The sequence below is a fragment of the Spea bombifrons genome, chromosome 7 (genome assembly GCF_027358695.1).
Source record: "Spea bombifrons isolate aSpeBom1 chromosome 7, aSpeBom1.2.pri, whole genome shotgun sequence".
In the NCBI taxonomy this organism is placed as follows: Eukaryota; Metazoa; Chordata; class Amphibia; order Anura; family Pelobatidae; genus Spea; species Spea bombifrons.
The window spans coordinates 5,835,001-5,857,839 of NC_071093.1; the positions used below are offsets into that span (position 1 = coordinate 5,835,001).

Here is a 22,839-nt window from a genome sequence, read left to right on the forward strand (position 1 = left end):
GAATCTAATTAACAATGTGATTTTAAGTGCTCCAAGCTTCCAAAAAGTCACACGGTCCTACAAAGTCTTAAGTAAGATGTTTCTACGGAATGGAGTAATATCATCTTCCATCTAACAGAGGCAATTATGTAGAAAATGTAATTACCAGATAAATTTCCCTAGTTGATCCAACCTATGATGGCATCACGGATCAGACGGGTCTTTACTTAACTCGTTTGCTTATAAGCAATTCTTCCATAATGAGGAACTAGAAGTATTACTAGAACCGAGTCACATACTGGCCTAAAAGCCTGGGATCCATTACCATTGCTTTGGGACTAGAAAAAAGGGGATTATAGTGATTTATTCTTTTCCTCCCTTTAATTTATGATAATTATATAATTTATCGATAAATATTAATATATTTTTAGAGTAAAGCACCCAATTATTAGTTAGGTAAGATGGTTCTCGTTATGATTGGAACTCCCTATTCCTTATACTAGATATAACGGAGTGGAAAAAGTGAAATATTTGTGGTTATAAAATGCTAATTTTATCATTTTTTGGACTTGTTTTAGATTCAGGAGCCGTATGCTTATCCCCTGCATGTTTAATACCCTCACTGTATGAACAGGGCCGGACCAAGATATTGCACTGCCTGGGTCCAAGGATGAAATGCTGCCCTCCACCAAAACCATGCCCCATTCTTTATGTTATATTATGATTTAAAATTCTCTTCCGACTGATTCTCTGGCCCTGTCTCCTTTTCTGTAGCTCCGCTTCTTCTCCTGCTACTTCTTGTTCTTCTGTCTTCTTTTACTTTTCCCTATGTCCTCTTTCTTCCTCTGCTGCTCCTTGGGTCTTCTTCTTCGTTCGCTTCTCCATGACTCTGACCCCCCCCCCCGGTCCACCGACAGGCCAGAATAATGCAGATAGATTTGCGGAGAAAGAGAGGGGCAGAAACGCTTCTCTTTCTCCATGAATCTTTCCCAAAAGAATATACCTTGGGGCAGCTAACTGCCACCACTGTCAAAGTGCCACCTCGGAACCATGAGCCAACCGGGACCCCTGTAAGGGCCAGCTTTGCAGGAGACTTATTTAGCAAGCTCTTTTGTTAAAAAAAAATACTATGATTTCACCGAATCCTAATGCATCGTACTTGTATTTACAGGTAAAACAGCCTCACTTGGCTGCATAGAGGTGAAACAAGTGGCTCCTTGCACGGTTCCTTTTTAACAGCACCCTAATGGGAAATAGATCATACTGACTTATACATCCGCGTCTCCAAACCTGATGTCATATTCTGGCATTTGATGCGCCCCACCCTTTCACAGCAACCTCTAAAGGTCCCAAAAGTTATCTGGAACAGATCCACGTGATTAGAGCATAAAAAGATTTTCCTTTTTAATCCACCTCTCTGTTTCCAATTATATATATAAAGAAACGTTTGCCTGGATAGTTGGCAGATATTTTGCCAAAATGGGAATTGAGGAAAGAAAAATAAATCAAAAGTCTTCATCCCTGCTTGGAAATACAGTCAGTGGATGTGTAAATAATTACATTTGGGAAATATGGAAATACAGGTAAAAGTTGTCATAACAGTAAATGCACTTCTGATGTCATCTGTGATGTCATATTGATGCCATCTAAAAGCATCAAATGATGTCGTTTGTCAGAGTTAGCCTGTGATGCCACTTTATATACGCTGTAGGCTGTTACAACTGTATCATTTATATGCATAAAGAAAATGTCCATCTGATGGTGGATCTTTCGATTGGGTCATCGTAATCGTGGTGGGACGCGCCATCTTGCACGCATTTGATGTCACTGACGCCTGGCTGACCTCTAGTAACATGGAATAATCTCATTTTCCTTCTGGATTGCCTATTTCAATGCCTTTAGTTGATGTAACCCTCTTGCGTTGTTTCAGTGTCCGCTTGGTGATTTTGTTCTTCTGACCCGGCTTGTTCTGCCCCGGTCTGCTGCTTCCCCATTTGCTACCAATATTGATAGTGTCAACAAAAAATATCCTGATTTTAAACCCGTTTGAGTAAAATACAATAGCAGTTTGAAGTGCATTCATTTATATTATTTTGTTGAATTCACTGAAAATCTGGAAAAAAAAAATTCCAACAAAGAGGAAAAAAAAACAAATCTGTATCAACAGCGGAAAAGTCCTGAAAATTACTACCTTTTTAGTTAATTCATGAGTCATTTGTATGGAAGAAAATATAAATGCAGTAGTCAGCCGGGGTGTGTATTTATTCGGTTTAATTAACCTCACACTAACAGCCAAATGAATCGGTACAGAATTAGAACCAACAATCTAGTATTTGATATTTGCTATTCTAGAGATCCGTACTATGTGAGATTTTCCTTAACAACAGCTGTCTAAGAAGTATTTCTTTACAGTATTTTTTTATATATACATTTGTTATTTTTTCTTTTATATCTGATCAGAAAGGAGTTCTAGCTTTGTAGGTAGAGATATTATAGAGACGTAGTAATTAAAAACTACACAAATAATAGAACAGGACACTATCTGTATCAGCTGCCAAGTTCTTCCAAATTCCATCTCAAATCGTTGAAGATTAGACAAGTATTTAAAGTGAAATTAGACCTGAACTGAAAGCACAAAGGGTATACATTTCTGACATTCTTTTTTCACTGAAGGAGCTGTAAGGAACGACCTTCTAGGAAAGTATTAAAGGAAAATATAAAAGGAATGTCTAAGATGGACACACATTTGGACTGCTTGTGGCCGATGGCCCAGTTTATGCTCCTTTATGGTTACTGGTTCATAGAACGTCAGAAGAAGCCCAATGAGGAAAGGCAGGTGGTCTGTAGAATTCTGTAGGAAACGGGACAAAGGGAGATCGGATAGAGAACTTCAAAGAAAGGTGGAGAAAACATGATGTAGAAAAGAGGACTGGGATTGAAGTTGAAACATCTACGGTTTCTTCCAATCACAGTGCTGCGCTGCCGTATGTGGGATGTATAAACTCACAGATTAAAACTATTACTTAATAAAGTTTATGTATCCCCCATAATGCTAGGAAGACCCTTTTATAGGTGGTGGTTCTTATCAAATAAGAGGAGTCCTGGAAAAACCCTGATATGGCAACACTTAGAGGGACTGAAGACATAGAATGAGCAGCAAAGTAATATCATCGTAGCCTTGCACTAATTTAGCTAACTCTACCATTTCAGCTGGAAGTTTATTCCAGGCAATATTGCTTTTTTTTCTCTTCACAGAAAATCTAAAGGTCCAATTTTAACCCCTTTGACAAATAGACAATAAAATGAAGATGAAAATGATACCTGGGACATCCGCGAACGTCTCTCCGAGAACCGATACGTTAAAAGGCAAGCCGCGTTCTTTCAGCTTCAGCAGCGAGCTAAAGAAGGTTTCGGGGTCTTTATCGTGTTCCCTTTAAAACAAACAAGAGAAAATGTGGTTAGTTAGCGAACTCACAAGAGGCAGGAATGAGATTTCTAATGTTTGATTGCTTCGTTTTTATTTGGCGCCCCAGGTATCCAACAATATCTCCTCGTCTGCCCTCTAACACCGGATCCGCACTCAAAACCTTTAGAGATTGTTTCAACCGTTCTGTAGCTCGAAGCCAATGACTTCTGATACTTTCCGATCAAGGTTTCGCTGAGTGTTTGTCGAAGGCGTACCGGCTTTGACCATCATCGCTGCTGCCTGATAATAGCCGGTTTCTCCTATTAGCGGATATTTGTCTCCAGGTAATGGCTCAAGTTGCCCTGCCGTACTCGGATGCCATACGAATACCTACAATAAGTTTGCATGGACAGCTTTTGGCTGCAGCTCTAAAGTTCTCAAACTGTTAAAATAAAATCTGGTTTCCGAACGCATTTCATGAAATGATTTGGAATCTCATCTTAAATGTTCACGAAGAAGGACTTATGATTAAGCACATTTGTTTTCCTGATACAAGAGATCAGAGGGCATTAGAATATTCTAAAACTTCAGGAACTCAAAGACGTAAGGGGGACAGAACTTTAAAGATGGCGCCAGTTTAGAGAACAAGGAAAAAGATCTGAGTATAAGTACAATGCTTTTCATGCACTAGATGATAATATTACTTGCGAAGGTATCGACCCCACTTGAATTGTGGGGACTAACGTTCCCAGCATTCGTTTCTAACTGGTGGCAGGAATATAATGAGCTTTCATGACTGATCTTAAGTCAACGCATCCTGACTTGGCCAATTTAAGCTCTAACTAGCCCATATTGTAGACTTATTGAGTTCTGATACTAATATTTAACTGCAATATCATAGGATGAGTAAATGTCATGTGATCCATTCCCGCTAAGAGATTCCACTGCCGTGAGCGAATGAAGTTGGCTTGAATGACATCTCATGTAAGTTACCTTCCCATTCTAAAGTCATATCAAAGGGACAAATTAAACCTTCAAGGATATGTAGATATTTTTCTGGGGGAAAATCAGATCTTTTATTAAATTAAACTTTTCCCGGAGCCAGGGGGCAGTAGTTTTACTCTCCACTTGTGCCTAAGAGCACTCGACGAGAAGGCGGCTGTGGGAAACCACCCATGGCATCCTAATAACCTTTCAAACATCTTAATGTTTGCATGGACTTAGTATTTGTGATTGTTACAAAGTGTTCTTTCACATGGAAACATGTGTCAGGCTTGGTACCCATGGGATCCTGTCTCAACAACCTTCAAGCATAAGCCTTCAGCAGTCTTGATGATAGGGGCTGAACTTGTATTTTAGATGTAATTTCCTTTTAAACAACCCACGTATGTATAGAAAGATCTTAAAACACGAGCAATAAGGCTCTGCCAGAACAGCGGCGGTTTCGCACTTTAGAAAACCATAACCAGAAGGTGTCAGAGTTGGAGTTTTGTCCCTAATCAATAAAGGTTTTATTAAGTAAAAAAATACTTTTTTTTTTAAAAAAAAGGGCACAAATTAAGTATAAAAAGCACAAGGTGACCTTCCTAGCCGTTCAGAAAGGTGTAATAGGATCATTTTCGAGTGCTTTTCTATAGCTTTTTTTCAGTTTGAACATTTTAATTAGCATAAATTATGGAATTTCAAAGTCCTTTAATAATTGGTAAGCAGCAAAAGAGACAAATTCTTTTGATGAAATGGACACCTCGTGTAATGGCTTCTTAGTGAATAAGTTAATGGACTAAACCAGAAAGATGGATGATTATCAAACTTCTCGCCGCGAGGATCACCAGTTTGGGGATTTACTATATTTGACCGGTTTTGTCGAAGGTTTGCTGTGTTGGCGTCTGACTAATTTACACCCCTTAATCCCCCCCTATAAAAAGGAGGAAGGTTATTGGGGCGGCGGGGGGGTAGTTCCTAGTTACGTAAGTCTGCACTAACCATAACACATCATGACGTCAGCACGCACCCTCATATGCAAATTAACCAGTAGGGGTGATATTGACTGCATGCCAGCATTGCAGCAGCAAAGTCATCAAAAAAGTAAAGTTTTACTTTTTTTTTTTTTAATCTGCTCATCTGCTTGCAATTCTTGTACAATATCCTTTTCAGCGGGCCGCACACCTGCCAAAAGAATTCCTGCGCGCCGTTTAAGTGACAGATTCCTCTTTGGGTCTACACATTTTCCAGTAATGAATTTGAGAGCAGTATTGCAAAATTTCACACTCAATATGCTATTCAAAACCGTTAAAGTAAGTAATTTATTTTAAGTGTTTATCTAAATGTTTATCGGAAATCACAAGTTTTCAAACAAATTAAAATGATATGTTGGTTACAGCAGCACTAGAGGGATCTTTTAATTAAGGGTTTGAATATTTTCCAAGTCGACATTTGTTTTTGCGACATGTTATAGTTCCGTAAAGATGTTTCATCTACTTGGCGAGGATAAAAGTGTACGTTATCTCTGTCCGGTGTACAGCTCCGCGGCTTATGCAGGCACTTCATGAATGCATGAATATATACATCTAGAAACTGGGCAATGCCTGTCTGTACCAATCCCTTTGTACAGCGCGGCAGAGTATGACGGTGCTATATAAATCAATAAATAACTACTGGGTTTGTTATAACTCATTCAAAATTGTCAACATTATGCATTATGAAGGGCTAATCTTGGAGGACATGCGGATGGGGACCCTGTAGGATGCACAGTTTACTTGGTGAGAGACATTTCCTCACATTAATTATGCATTACACAGGGTTAGCTCAGGTCTTCTTGCAGATGGGGCTCACAGGGATTAGCCCTTTATAATGCATAGGGAAATCATGTAAACTTGTTGTGTATTGAAAACATGTGTGACTGGGTTAGGAACGACATGACTTGCGTGGTGTACAGCACACATAAAATGTGTATATCAGCACAAATACAACAGCTTGGAGTTTGGTTGTGTTTCGGAGGATGGACCTTAACCCGAAGCAAAGTCCGGAATGAGCATTCCTGAAAACCAATCAACGCACCTAGGAAAAGAAGAACTCTAGATGTGTCTTCTCTAGGCCTACAACTGGGAGAGCCAACAATGGCTGCTCATCAGCTGGACCAGCCCGTTGACTGCATGGTGTCCTTGGGACCCAAAGTTGCTCTTCTCATATTGAGCTGGGACATGCCTGGAGTTGTGCTCAAGCCCTGATTGTAATGGTCCCTTCTTGAGTATAACCGAGAAGGTATGAATCCTCCAGAGTTGAGTCTCTGTTGACCTTAACACAAATTTCGCACTTCACTATGATCCAAACTCATTGCAAACAAGTTACCGTCCAGCTCCCAATGAACAATATGTGAGCTGTCAATACATTAAGCCCACTGGCTCAGCGCCAATTAGGATTTAGGGGGGGGGGCAAACAACATTACCCCACATTCCATGTACCTTCAACAATTACTGTAACCATCCTTTATCTCTGAATAATATATCTTCCTGTAGCAAAAAAGTTTCCTTTTCAATTTATTTAAGCCATAAAGACCAATAGAAACAGAAACTTAACAAGTAAACATATTTAAATCATCGGCGTGGAAGTTCCGTGAAGCTCTTCAACAGTTCTAGTCTGTGAAGGTCAAGCGAAGTATAAACCGGCGAGGGAAAAAACACCTCTAAACATCTCCAGCTCTGTCGGGTTTACATTTTACTCCTTAGGTGAGGTATTAGCAAAAGCTTATTTATTTTAATTTCCACGGATTTATTTGCTTATTCCCTTGTGATAAAGCTGATTTCCGCGATGTGTCTCTTCTTAATTTTAATACCCTTTTTAAAAATCATATAGACACAAGCATTTGCCATAATGAAACCATATCAAAGGGAACTGGAAATAACGAGAAGGCGAGAAAAAAGGGGAAAAAAAGTAAATTTGCCGTTTTTTTTAATTAACTGATACACAGCTATATATAATATATATATATATATATATATATAAATATATGTGTATATATATTTATATATATTTTTTTATATATATATATATTAATATATATATATATTTATATTTATATTAATATATATTCATATATATATGTGTAAAATCAAGTAAGGTTAATTAACATAAAAAGCTCACTAGTTGAGATGCAGAATTTTGTATTTTAGCCAGGCTGCCGTAAGTGCCTTGATTTTCCAGTAATGACCTACTTCTCTTAATGAGTAACATTAACCCCTGGCTGGAGCTGTCCAGGACTTAATTGTCATTTGAAGCTAAGATAGGAGTTTGCTGATGTGCAGGTATGTGGTACATTAGCTCACGTTATTTCAGACCCTTAATAAATAAATCTGTTGCCAAGGAAACAGGAACATCAGCTCCATCACCTTTCCCCCCCCCTCGTTTCAGAGATAACAGGTTTTCACACCAAGCTGCATAGCACAGGGAAAGCTATTTAAATCATATATCCACAATTAAAATGTCTCTAATATCACTTATTTATACGTTCGTTGGACAATGTGAGGATCTGGGGATATAAATACTAAATAGTGACAGCCTTGCTGAAGGCGGCATTTGGTTTTGCGCTACTTTGTTTCCCAGACAGTTTATTTTTTCGTCTTCTGGATTCCGTAAAAGAATAGTTTCTGGAGATATGTTTCCAATAGAATATGTTACAGGAACGAGTACACAGCTAGATACAAGAGTTAGAAGTAATTATTACAGATGTATCTTCCGAATGCAAAGTGCTGTGCTTCCAGTGAAGAATTCATCCACTTTAGTGGGTTCCAAAATGTTCCTCGAGGAAGTGGATCACCAAACCCCCAGTCTTCCTTTTTTTGGGGGGGGTCACACTCTCCAAATCGATTTGCGATTCTTTCCTTACCTCGCCAGGCAAAAGGCTGGTAGAGAGCCAGATCTTCTTGGTTTCCCTCTGAAGAGTGGAACCACTAAAGTCCTCAAGGGAAGATAGTAGCCCAAAGGCCAACCCATCTCCGCCACCCAATGTTTCAGGTTCGTGGCATGATTGGAAACCATTTCAAATCTGAAAGGCACACGCTCTGCTTAGTGTCATTGACACCCAAATAACAATGTGATTCGGCATCGCTCAATATCCAGGGTGTAACGCCAACCATTCCCATGGGTGAACTTCCTAACAGGTACATCAACCCGACACATTGTATTTGTGATCCGTGCGATGTTTTCCCAGTGATAAATATATTCTATGGCTACTCAACTGACATCAAATCACACTGTCGGTAGGATGTTGGGGTTTCCCGTTAAACAGTATGAACCAAATTGGTAAGCTTCTGGACATCAACATCAGCACAAAAAAGTTATGTGCCGGCTCTTTGCACTTTAAGCTTCTGGGATTTTTGAAGCAAGTGTTATCCTTATGAATTAAAGATACATAAAATACAGCAATACATTTTAGCCTTGATGGTGAAGCCTAGTGTGGCATGATATGCAGAGATACGTAGCCTTCGCATAATAATTACCCTTCTGGTTAAAAATAATCCATTCTCAGCGAAGGAACTGAACAGTCCACTTAGCGTTCTAATTATTATTCTAATGCTTCAGACCCGGAAAAGGTCTATACCAGACGCTATATTATTCACCCGCTAAAGGAAGTCTAACACACCACAGGCTTTTCATCGGTACCTACACGATACCTCATTTTGTTAAACTAATAACCTAAGCCGAGACTGCTTGACACTCGTACGGTCAGCAGAGTTTGGAAACGAATCACTTTGTTCATTCCTGACACCAATTACTTATTATGTGCCCGCGATAAAAACTAAAAGCGTGGCCCGGAGAGTTGTACAATGAGCTCGTAACATATATTTCGGATGACAGAATCTGTTTCTTCTTATACTTCCCATGAATTCATAATTGATTTAATTAATATCTTATAAGAAAAGAAGGATATGGTGTTTAGTGCAGCATGCATACTTCATTAGCTTTCTCCGTCTCAAAGACGCTCGCATCCTATTTGAATAAGCTTTCATTTCGCGGAGAGAAAAAAAGTGCAAGTGTTTTGAAGTTTATTGAAAACATGATGCCTTTAAGATGTGTCCGCAGAGAGCTTTTGTAGAATCCGCTAAAGAGAATCTACTTTGTTCTCCCCGGTCCGTGCGCTACTTTTCCAGATGAATTTTTTAGAGGCATTTTGCATATTGATAAAAATAGTGACAAACTGAATGTACCATTCGTAATGGATCGTTCGGCCAACCAACGCAAAAGGCTGGATGATCGGTGACGCCAAACCAGCTATGGCAGATGCATATGGCAAATGTAACTCATCTTATAAACCAGTTACATTGATTATATATATATATTTACTGTACTGCGTACAATGGAGGCTGTGCCGACAGGCGTCCATAGTGTAAATGAGGCCGTTCGGGTGATCTAAAGCCCCTCGACCCTCTGTTTGTGCCAGAGGGGCTGCTTGCCCCCAATCTACTGCCCATCAAACATTCACCAGTCTTGCTCCGTCTTACATGTGTCTTCACCCTACAGCTTGTCTTGCACCCATACTGACCATAGGTGACTTTGGCCCCTTCAATGGCCATGAATGTACTACCAACATCTGGTTTAAAAACCACATGGAGAAACCTGTAAAGTGAATAACATGACGCTGCGTGTGCCCACGCGTAGCGCAAACCCTCGGCAGTCAGCAAGTGCCTCCTAAGTTTTTCCCCCTCTCTCTCTCTTTTCTTAAGAGGAATATGTAAACGTGATTGAAGAACTGCATTTTTTTATGAATATAAAACACAATCTTTGCTTTCGAATTTATATTCACCAATTAAAAAGAATCAGTATTTTTTTTTCTTCTTTACGAGACCATTTACATAAATCAGCCGCCGAAGCACCCTAACACCGAGAGGGCACGAGTTCAACGGTACATATTTGCATAGACTCCCCCGAAGAAAAAGACAAGCGCTTTGGCTTCCCATTGAAGAACCTTGCTGTGTTGGAACTCTAATGGGCTTAGAACGTTGAATTTTAAAGAAACTGATTGCTACCCCCGTGGCTAGGAAATGTCTCGCTAGACCTAGTGGCGTTGGGAGGGCGGAAAAAGAGAAGCGTTTTATCATAAAATTATCCCAGCAGAGTCCATTCTTGCGAGATAACATCATCATTGCCTTCATCATCATCATCAGCACTCGACGCAGGACCCAACGGTTCTGGCACAATATTGCCGACCATTTATCTGTTGTCAGCACAGGTTACACACAGTAATCTTTGACTGCCTCGGAATTATAATGTCTTTGATGTCCCCACAAGAGTTTCTAGCCTGGAGGCTTTACCAATGCACATCAGCTCTGTGTTTATTCCTCGTAATCTTCCTCTCATCTCCAGGCTAGCAGTGACAGATGGTTATGGGCACACAATAGTATTAAGGGTTTGATATATTTTTTTTTTCTCTCTCTCTTTCTTTCTTTCTAATGCTCCGCTCTCTGTACAACAAATAGATATCAGACGCGGGCCATAGAGCAGGCACGGTTCACCAAGGTAATAGCAAGCAAACAGTGCGGGGTTGACGCTTCTCGTCATTTTTCCTGCTAACCCTGCTTGTTTTCCGTTGTATACTCTCAAAGGTAAACTATATTAACCTTATAGGCTGTTATTAAAAAGATATATCTATGCGAGCGCGCCGGCGTTCCGAGTTTCTCTATTCTTGCCGGGTCTCTCTTTTTTTTTCTTTTTATTATGAAAAGTAATACTGCTGACATATTGAACAAATACTGAATGTCAACATAAATTTTTACTGTGTGATAATACTCGCCTTTATATCGCTGGGTGTCAAGCGGGAAGCAGTGGATGATGCATAGCAGTAAATAACCCAAACGAAATTAGTTCTCTTGTCAGCTTCTACCTTGTATGTCCCCAGGCATCGGTAAAATTGACTGCACGCTAGATTTTCAAAATTATCCCTAATGTTAGTTTGTGTGGCTGGCAACCTCCAAGTTTCTAACGTTCTACTATATTACCCGTAAGGATGAATGTGTTGCTTTAATATTTTGGCATTTGAGCTTTTTTTTTTTTTTTTTTGCTGATGAGGCTTTTTTTTTTTTTGCCCCCCCCCTTCAGCCCTCCACCTCCTTCTTCAAATTAAAAATAATTTAGCTTTTAACAATAATGCGCACAATTCTGCATTTCTTTGAGCGACTAACTTAGGGCGATAAAACTAAATTACTACAAAAATATATATGTAAGCAGCCGAGACAGGGAATTATTCAATTTAATATTGTTAATTTTATTAAATGAGATTTGTCTTGTTCTACGCGAATTATTAATGAGGAAAATGATATAAAAAATATCTGTAACAGCATTTAGGAAAGGGAGGGGAGGGGGGGGCTCGCAAGCATTTTATTGCGATCTGTAATAAACCTCACAGGTTCTAATTAGGCTTCGACATGATCCTCTTGAAATTATTATGCTGGATTAAAGATGATATATTAAATATATGTAAATATTTCAAAAACAGGGACAGGTTTTGTTTCCAAGGTTATGGGACCGCAAGAATGCTGAATCGCATGTCATCTGATAAAAAAGTCCTGATACATTTTGACCAAGAATAAAAAAAATAATAATTATAAAAAAAAAATAATAATAAAAATTTAATAAAAAAATAAAAAAAAAATAGATATTTTTTTCCCCGGGTAGGATTGGACATGCTAATACTTGTTTTATCGCACAAATGATTAGAAAAAACTCTCCTATGTTTTTTTGTGGTGCTGTGGGCTAGAAGTGTGAAGTTGATTAAAACCCAATCTAAAGACTGATTTCCACGTCAAAATTCCAATCCCTAAATTTTTATGTTCAGACATTCAGAGTCAAAGATGAAAATCCCTTTAGGTACCAGATGCTGCAGATCACCGGGGAGGGCTGGCTGAGTTTTAGACGCTGGAAGTCAAATCCTTCGTAAAGGCGATTTTCCCTGTCGGCGCGGTGTGCTTATTGCTTCACCTGCAAACAGTCGCTCTCTGAAAATGTGACCTAGCGATCAGCCCAGCGTCTCTGCGATAAACAGTCTATAATCTGTGGATGAAGGGAACTCTAATCAGGCCACATGCAGATTAAACAAACTGCGAGGAATAAAAACTAGATTAAAATGTTCGTGCCCAATACCGGAAGATTATTGGGACATTTTACCTCGCTAAATCCTAATTTATTTTCTGAGCTGAAGTTTATGAGTGTATGTCTGCTTAGATTATGCGGCATGTCACAATTCTTCCATTTTAGAGGCGACTGGACCCGCAGGTAGTGTTTTCCTCTGTTGATCGTGACATGATACAAAATAATTATTACTGTTATCAGACCCCTATTGACAAACGTGCAGGTTGCTCTTGGTTCCGACCGAAGGAATATAACGGAGATTATAGCGTCCGTACTTTGTAGATAGGTTGGAGCTTTTATTAAAAGAAAGAAAAACTTCGGCAGCTGTGTATATTTAGTCTGCGACTATACATGCGAGCGTTACATTAAAATGTATAAATACTTACCATCTGTGAGGCCAGACAATGTGCAAAGGCCTCTGATGAACTCTGCTCGTATCCAAAGCTGGGGATGCGCTTGAGATCTCATGAGGCACATGTTCACTCGCTGAAGCGTTCTGATTATTTGGTTCTTCGGTCTGTTCCCCGGTTTTCTGCTCTTCTTCTGAGATATGGGGATCCATAGATTCATTAGTCCCGCTTTGCGTGTTTGAAGGCAAACTCGTGCTACGAGAAGATGTCTCGGCAGCTTCACAGTCTGTTGTTTTCTCAGGAGAGCGTCTATGGTGTGGCACAGACCTGGGAAATAAAAATACATGAATGTGATGGTTCACCATCTGACCTAAGGATGGACACTCAGGGAAAAGAAAAAATGTCGGTGCGCTAAGCTAGTCACAGGCTCAAATAATACAAATATGTAATACGAGGCCTACCAAACAGGTGTAAGCACGCAGCAAGAAACAGTGTATTGGCTGTACAATGTATACAAAAAATAAAAACTGTCTGCGCTTCTTACCCTAATAAAGTTGGCAAGGATGGACACTGCCAGAAAAGAGAGGTCCATTGGCCATTGTTAAAATTGACATCCCAAATAAAATCGATCCTTGAACCATTTGCTCATTTTAAACTCAACGTATCTCAAAGGGACGTTGGCCAACACTACACGACGCACAGTGGTTAACCGTAACGAAGTGTCCACCGATGATACCTGCTCTTGGCATCCCTTCTAGAACACATTGACTTTGTATCATTCTGGGATCCACTTTGAGGAGGCAGGAATCATAGGTTTAGTAGGACTGTCCTAGACTATAAATTAGGAAGCAAGAGCTTCATGTTTTCATTCTGTTTTGCCCTTTAAGAACTGGATTTTGGGTCATGCAAACAAATAGTAATATTAATAACAATACTTTAGGTGCATATTCATGATCCATTGATTAATACAATATAGACCAGAGCTACTCCATAATTCTACTTTATTGGAAATTAGGATTAAAGAAATAATGCAAAATTCGATGAGGACATTATGTCCTGTTAGATGTTGCGTTGTTGTACGATAGGTCCCCTAATCAAAAGGTCACATATGAAATTCTATTTCAGTGTTATATTTATCTCTAGATTGTAAACTTGTGAGCAGAGCATTCTTTACCTAATAAATCAGTTTGTCTTTATAAATAAAATAATAATTATAGAAAAAATAGCCAAATAGAACAAAGGTACAAGACAAATAATAAGCGATAGGTAGATTGTTGGTGCTATATAAATATAATAAAAGATAATAATAATAATAGTTTTATCAGATATTTTGAGAAACAAGTAATCCTGCACAAGTAAAAATTATCTTATTAATAATAATAATAAATATTATTATTATGATTAACAGATTAACATTTTGTTCTTTATAGCTAAGATTTTGCAGACTCCAGCAAGAGACCAAAAGAAGAGGGGGGGGGGCTGTAACGGTTCCAATCAATCATCATTTGCAGTAACTCATAGCGATCTTGCACACTGCTGGAGTTCTGTAATACAGGAAGAGTTTCCACCAGGAGGTAAAACTAGAATGATGCCCCCAGACAATGAAAGATGAAGATATGCGAATGGAACTCGTTGCAGCATTGCCGTGTCGGAGGTCTGGAGGTCAGATCGCTTAGTCAAAGGTCAGCCTGTCTGCACCTATACATGCCCTGAGGCACTAAATCAATACAGACCTTAAGGAAGCTACAAGGATCGGAAGAAGGTAAAAGAATGTTCTTGAATAAAATGAATTTAGCAAACACATTATTGTGGTATTCAGGGGTTCTCATGATAATGTAAAAGTTGTTGATCCGGAGTTTAGTAGGATGTTTTTTGTTATCCCAATGGGATCAGATGAAGAGGAATTATGTTGTAGCCTCTCTTGTAAGCAACACTTTCTTCATATAAGAAAAGTAGATATAGCAATATGAAGTCGGTAGAAGTCGATACTTTTTATCAGACTACCAGATGTAAAGTCACAGAAACGTTCAGGACATCAGAAGTTTCTTCTTCAGATGGAGTGATGAGGAGATTTAATTTCCTCTTCAATGAGACCTCCGAGGTCCTGAAAGTGTATGTAACTTAACATTTTTTTCTATGTTGGCCTGGTAACCTGTTATCAATGCCATTCTCTCAAAAAAGACTAAAGTCTCTCAAATATAGTAAAAAAAATGTAACTGGTTTAAACATCATTGCCTTTAGTTATAATCAAACACAGATCAAGGCAACATCTTCGTGTTGAAGGCCCTTTTAAGTAGGACGTGTCCACCCACAGATTTGGCCATTGTGAAGGGTCAATTTTTTAAAAATATATATCCACAACTTTAGGCCATGCTAAGGCACATCATTGAGGCAAATGGATGGTGGGAGAACTAGCAACTATTTGCTCCGTGGTATGCTACATCAACCAATGAAAAGGCTGTAGACATTGTATTGCATTGCCTTCCTCTGCGGCCACCATCCTTACAGCTGATCGCTATGGTCATTATATAACGGCATTCTTTCCTTTAAAGGGTGCCACATACTATGGAGGCTGTGTCCTGAGCGTCCTCTGCGGAATAAACGGGCCAGTTAAGGTTTATCAGAGATCTCTGTAATAACCGGCCCATTGAGCAGTGGTGCATTGGGAACCCTGATTACCCAACATGGCGGTCTGCCCCCAGTGGAAGGGCTTCCTGGGCTAGGCTAGAGCACGCCACTGTACCCAACTCTTAAATATCAAAACCATCTCCACCGACCAAGATAAAAGCAACCGCAATGTGTTTTTTTTCTGCTCATTCTGTGCAATGCAATGTTTTTATGGTTTGATTACTTCCAGAGGAAATGCTAGTCAGACGCTTGGAAAACAATCTGATAAAAGGTCTGTCTAGTCTAGCTAATGCCTCCTTGAAATGCAGTCATTTTGCTGTCCATCTGCATTTTGGTTCAAAGTTTTTATTTTCTCTCATCCTTCCGAACAATATCTTCCTCCATCCTCTGTCATTACTGCTTCCCGAGAGAGAAGAACTCTGCCTGCACCTACTGGAGCCGAAGGGGGGGAAAAAGTGAAATCGAACACGTATGATTTGGGGGTAAAAGTACTAAAACCATCAGTGTCGCTGCTAACGCTTAACGGTAGAAGAAGAAAAAAAAAACACACTTTTTCTTAGCTCCTTTTTTGGTGGTGGGTAACAAATCTATGCATTTCTCTACCCCCAAGGGTATAAAGGGTTTAAAAAAGCAACTAACTGATTAAGATGTATACATTTTTATCATAATTTAAAAAAAAAAAAATATGGCCCCGGGAGTAGTCATTTATTTTTCCTCCCTTGATGAAGTAAGGAGTGTAAATGCAATGACACTGCCTGGAGGCAAAAATAAATCAAAATCTCTTTTGTGATAAAACTGTTGATAAAGTATTGTGTAATCTGGGTGATTGTTAGCAGCGTATTCTCGGGTGTTTTGCTTGACAAAAGATGGTGTCACAATTAATTTGAAGGGACCTTAATAAACATGGATGAAAAGGGGTCGCGTACCCTTCAATCGCTTAATGGCTGTATGTATTCGGCATAATGTAAGTTTAGACTTCTCGTGCATGTCTGCGGAGTGAGTAGGAGCAGCTGGAACAGTAGTTTCACGTTAGGCATGGATCCGACCCATATTAGAGTCCTCGTGAGTTATGTTTGCTGAAAGCCCCATGTAAATTGTCTTAGAGGCTACTGAAGGCTAATGGAGGCTACTGGGCACGGTTTATATACTTTCTTCTGCTCTCTTCTGGGGTCTGTACATGATACATCACAAACTTCTCTGCAATTGCGTCAATTATGCCAGTGGCCTTAATCACAAACTTCCTTGTAGAATATGTTAAATCTGATCATTACTAAATTGATGTTGCCAAGTCTGTCTGATCCTTTGCTGCCTGCCTAGACCTCTGTACTAATTATTGTGAATTAAGCCACAAGGCACGGACAAACTCGGGAAGGAACAAGCGGGGCTTCTGCTCCAGGCCCCAGTCTTAGAAGGTCCCTAAGGAGACCTGAGCTGTGTGATGACATATGATGTCATATTGTAGCGTGCTGATACTGACTTATAGAGACCACAAGCATGAGGGAAAGAGGGAGCTCCACTTGCCATTTTCTAAGGGCAGGTGGGATCTGAAAACCATAAGGGCAGCCCTGACGCACGGCCAATCTAGCTAGATGCCCATCAGCCAAACTATGGGACGTCCCAGCGTCAACACAACTTAAGGGGTCTGTTGGATGGCCCCACGAGAAATCTTTGCATTAGATCTCAGTCCACCTCGGCACCGAGGGTCCGGTCTTCAGATAATGTTCTATTTTGTATTCATGTCGAGTCCACTTTAATATCAAAGCACAGAGGAAAGGGCTAGCTGTAACTCTTTGGGTTCCAGTGCAGGTGGAATGAAGCCTTATCTAACAATAAGCCTTATTTCACACAATAGGTAAAATACTTTATTTGTAACCAGCAATGTCTCTCCTTACAGAACAAATGCACTAAAGTATTGTTTTTTCAAAAATACGTCTAAATAGCTGATGCCAGTGTTTTCCATTCTGCCCGCACTTATAATGTCAGACTCATCCAACTATCACAATGTCTTATCTCAGCATCTCGCTGTTCCTTAAAGTCATTTTTTCCTTGTATTTGCTAATTTTTGTTGACTCTTCTCGGTGCGTCAATGTACAAGGCGGAAGGTTCATGCACACATGAGCATTTTAGTCGTGTATTAAGCAGAGTAACCGTTGTCATGTTTTGTTAGGTTATATTTGTTTACACACAATGCCTCATTTAACTGCGGGAATGGAGAACACTCATGGGTTGCATTTCCCTCTTCGTTTCGAAAAGAGAGAAAAAAGAAAAAAGCAGAAAAGATACTGATGTCATCATCAAGAATAAAAAACACATTAAAGGTTTAGTCTACGGTTCTTTTTTATGAACCATAGACTATAATGTTCTGGTTTTTGAAAGTCTGAAAATTGACAAAAAAAAAAATACAATCTGACGGAAAATTCCTCCAGATATCACTTGAAGTTTTGTCGACATGTAAGGAATATTAAAACTTTATTTTGTTCCAAAGATTACCTTGTGAACGGGCGCAGAATATTTAATGGTAAAACGACACGCCGGTATTTAATTAATAGATGAAACAAACAATGGCAAAAAATAGAATGGCTTGATTTCTGAGCCGACATAATCCCCTCTCATATTAAAGCATAACCGAAGACATTTAAAATGTCGCCTTCCCCCCCTCAACACGGAGTAACGATATGTCCCTTGGTGAATTGTTTTGGCACATACAATAACGTGTATGTTAATGCACTCTTTCCAAACGGAGGTGGCTCATGCCCTTTTCCCATAAGTTTTAGGTTATATATGCACGTGCGGCAGATAGCAAAGGTTCTGGAAGGCATGGAAGCTAACAAGGGAGCCAATCATTGGCACAGATCATCAGAGGACGGAAAAGGTGAGGAGCTGCAGCTTCCACTGAAATTATTTGTCAGGTTTACAGAATGCATTGTTGCCTCGGACACTGGAGTACGGCTTTAAGACTCCAATTGACTTCCTTGTAATCTTCTATCACCCCTCAAAAAAATGGACTTCATTAGGGAGAACTCTACCGAGTATTCAATGGAGCCGAGCAAGACGTTCCCACATCTATCTTATCTCCTTGTTCCTTCCCACCAGTGAAGTGGGCAGAATTCCCTTAGGTCGGCTTACATACCTCCCAGGCTCCTTTCCCTTGTAGTTTTGGTAGGATGACCATATGCTGGGATTATATTCTTATTAATGTTGGACTTCACTGTGCTGAATGGAAACAATCGGCTCCCTCAAACTTATATTGGAACGCTTCTCCTTTATCGAGCCTCTCAAAGCTCAGTAGTCTTCATGACGGTTGGGTGGTTTAAACATTTTTTTTACATAAAGTAGAAACACTATCAACAGTTTTGAACCATGCTGATTGCACACAGGCTGGAACTATTTCAATAATTTTGTGACCTCTCAAACAATTTGACATGATTTAGGGCTACAGTAGTAATGGGGCTGAATCATTAGGCAACTGGGTTTAATTTGTTTTTGCTTCGTAATTTTTATACCATATGTATGTCCTCATCAGTCTGGAATGGTTTGTATAGATTTTGCATGTAATGTTTAGGTTAAGTATCCACTGAGTCCGGCTGAAGCACTGTTATAAACGTGGAATTTAGAAATCTTGACATACCGCTAGTATACATGGTAAATATACGCACTCAAAAACATCCTCTCTTTACTGTATGAACTTTCAGTCTTCAGTCTTCTTCTTCAGCCCCACATGTTCTCCCTCTTATTATACCCCTTTTTCCAAGCACCTTGGTCCTAAATAAATCAGTGTTATGGGGGTCACCTCCTTGGCAGCCTATTGTAAGGAACAAGGGGATTGTCCGCATACACTTTCATAACAGTCCTTCCAATCGTTCACGTACAAAATCACCATGTGGGCTAAGCGAATTAAATGGGCTATTATTCTAATTACTCTAACTTTTTACTGATCAAATGGTGAGATTTTTCAGCTCATAAAAAAGCAACTAGGGTACAGAATGAAAATTAGGCGTAAATAACGATCCTAGAAAGATCCCACTAAGCGTTCGCCAACTTTACCTTTTCTAGTAATCAGCTACTTAAGCATCAAATGGCCAGTAGACGTACCCATTGCCCAGTGTTTCTCACTTGGAAATTAAAATAAGAAACAATCATGTCTTACTCAGCTCAAAAATGTTCCTTCCTAGAAACATAACATAACCTGATGGTAAATTAGTATATTTCCATTGAGTGTGCTCTTTATTGCTGCTTTTAGGACCTCAAACCTTCCGTCGTTGGTCTCATCTTAGATACAGAAGCCACATGCCTATCCCATGCATGTTTCAACTCCCTCACTGTCAGGTCCAGGTCCAAGACCCGCTAGTGTTAAAGAGACGTCGTCTACTGATTGAGCTCATTCCCAACTCTGTAAATAAAGTTTAAAAAGAACTGCTGACACCCCCCACCCAACCCCACCCCAATGCCTGCTCCAGGAATATGAACTTGATAAAGACCTCATCGTGAGGTCGAAACGTTGTTGTCCGTTTCCTTCAATAAATCTGCCTGATGGAACCCTTGAGTGCCTGGAGCCTTTTTCTATTTTGATTTACTGGGGAGCTGGCCCTTCCTGGCACAGCTAAGCACCTGAGTTCCTGTGGGGAGTGAGTGCAGATTCCTGATTCTGGTGACTTGCTCCAGGAATATAGTCTTACAACTATCTACAAAAGGGTTACAAAAATAAAATAAAATAAAATAAATAGTTCAGAGGTAAAAGACCAGCAATGATCACAGCCGAACCATCAAAGAAATCATCTCCCTTTTCTTCTCTTTCAAGATATTATAATTTTTACTCCTTTCATTAACACATCAGAAAATTGGTATTAAATACACCAAAAAAATGGTAGCCGCCATCCGCGCAGTTACTTGATAAACGAGAAGTTCATTTACCCAGAGTTATTGGGTTTGCAATGGTGTTAAAGGCTGTTAATCACTTGTAAACTGGCCCCGGCGAGTGATTCATATTACCTTATATCCTTGCAGATGTACATTAGTAATGACATATTTCCATTAAAATAGTGATATTACCAAGTTCCTCTCAAGCGATTGCTCTGAGAAATATAAAATATGTTCAAAGCAGCAAAGATCACAGATATCTTTCCGCGGAACGGCACTGGGAACTGGATAATGGCTAGCATTTAAGGGCATTAGCTGAAAAATGATACTGTACCTTAATTCACCTCATCATTATATTTTGCATCTTTATTTTATTAAATTAATGCAAGGATGCGAAAGAATGTAATTTCCTGTTTTTATGGAAATCCTTCTAATCAGGAATTTTCTTCTTCTTTTCCGAGCATGGATGATGCGCTTTTTTTTAAAAAAACTTAAGTACTTTGAGAGATACAAAACAAACACTATCCTAACACTTTAATAGTTAAGTGACTTTATAAGAAAAATACTTCCAAATGTGTTCTGAACCTTCCAAACCGCACCAAAGAACATTATCGTAATATTAGGTTTCTCCGTGCCTCTGCTATTCAAGCTAGCAATCCTTAAAGTTACACTTGGATGCAAATGGTTTTGGTTTTTTGGGGTTTGTTTTACATTTTTTTCAACTGTTTCAGTGCCGGGGGTGAGAATAAGTCTTCAAGCGATGTATTGGTGGACTCTGGTTTAAACAAATACAAGAATTTGTAATCCAAAATATCCAAATGACCAGATTTGCAGTTAAATAGACATAAAGGGCTTTTACAAGATTAGAGGGGGGGTTTAAATCAGGTGTTCTTTTACTATAAATAATGTTAGATTATGGGATGAATTTACCAAATAGCAGAACATTCAACTCAATCCTTGGACCACCACGAAGCAGAAGATCCCTAAGATCTTTTATATCATTAGAGTCTCAAAGAGGCCATGAGAAGACTGTCACAAGCCCCCACGGCACTAAAATTTACCCAGTATTACCCAAAATTCTGCAACCATACATCATTACATATAGAACATTCTATAACTAGATGTATATAAAAGTTAAATTATTGAATGATGCTGCATCAACATTGTTAGATTATTCAGGACTCTCCTTGAAACAGAGAAGGTGAAGGGATCTCCTGGATCCCATTCCTAACCCATCACCGGGAGTTATTTATCAACTTTGCAGCTTTTGTATAACTTAATTAAAACTGCCTTTGCTGTTGGTATGGCAACCACTGCCATTGTTATTAATATGATTTTATTTGGTATAATCATCTGACTGCCAGAGAGCAGAATGATGCTTTTTCCGCTCTTCTGGTCTTCAAACGGTTGAACGCTTAGACCAACCCACTTTACGCCATCGAGTAGAAGAAACCACACTCGTAAGTTGCCAAAGTCATCAGATATTCTTCAGCGAAGCATTATCCAAACCTCAGAGGTCATCGACACGTTGAGAGCCGGCGAAGTGAGCCAAATGGTGAAAGGAGTCTCTTTTTAAAATGGGACCTGTTCTGGCATGGAGCACCCAATTCATTTACGGAAACCTACAGGTTACAGGGAGACCTCTTTCCTCGAAAAATAGCTCCTTTTGTATCATAAAATACACACGTTCCCTGTGCAAAATCCATAATCCACACATACCTAGAGTACGTAATTATATGTTCCATTGAAGCCACCATCAAAGCTCTTGCGGTGGGATTTCTTCTGAATCGATACTGTAAAGTTCTGTGCTAGCATGCGCTAACCATGCTCATGTTTTGCCAGCAACCTATACTTGGCAGTTTATTGGCAGTTAGTTCTGGCAAAAGGCTTGAGCTGTTAAACTCAGCTTATAACTTACAGGTAAGTAATGATATAAATTTATGTAAAATGTTCCACTTGGCACATCTGGTTTTGATAAATTTACTTTTTCTAAAAAGACGTGAATTTCCAAGCCTTTCCACACGAAACGACGCGCGTCGTACATGAACAGCCTCGCGCTGTGTGCGCACCTTATCCCTCCTTTCATAAATCTGGAGGAACGTCATTAAAAGCAGGTTAAATGAAAAACAAGGTGAAGCTCTGAAAATGAATCCATGGGAATGTCGTCATCGATTAACTCCTGAATGGATAGGGCAGCGATATAGTATTTCAATTTGTAACTGACTGCATGCCATGGGTGGTTTGTGCGTTAGAACCAACCAATGAAATTGGCATGGTAGGAGACTATCAGGATATTGAGCACTTACGTGATAGTTATTTATAAGGAATAATTAGGTCTTCTTCACACTGTTTGGGCTTAAGATCTTTTCCAAGCATTCCCTTCTTGTGATGCCTTATGCCCCTGAGATATTGTACAATAAGAGTGGCATTAACCATTAGGAGGTTCTAGTCATTTAGAAATAATCAGAAAGATAATAATAATAGTATTAGTAGTAGTAT

At 39.4% G+C, this 22,839-nt stretch overlaps 1 protein-coding gene across 1 annotated transcript in view; it reads right to left on the minus strand.

The window, feature by feature from the left end:
• The window catches only part of GTDC1 (glycosyltransferase like domain containing 1), an 82,075-nt gene that overhangs the window by 16,354 nt on the left and 42,882 nt on the right, over positions 1-22,839 (minus strand). The window contains exons 5-6 of the mRNA XM_053470822.1: positions 12,892-13,182; positions 3,301-3,410 (exon numbers count right to left, since the gene is read on the minus strand). Coding sequence (XP_053326797.1) covers positions 3,301-3,410; positions 12,892-13,182 — 401 coding nt within the window. The remainder of the gene's footprint in view (positions 1-3,300; positions 3,411-12,891; positions 13,183-22,839) is intronic.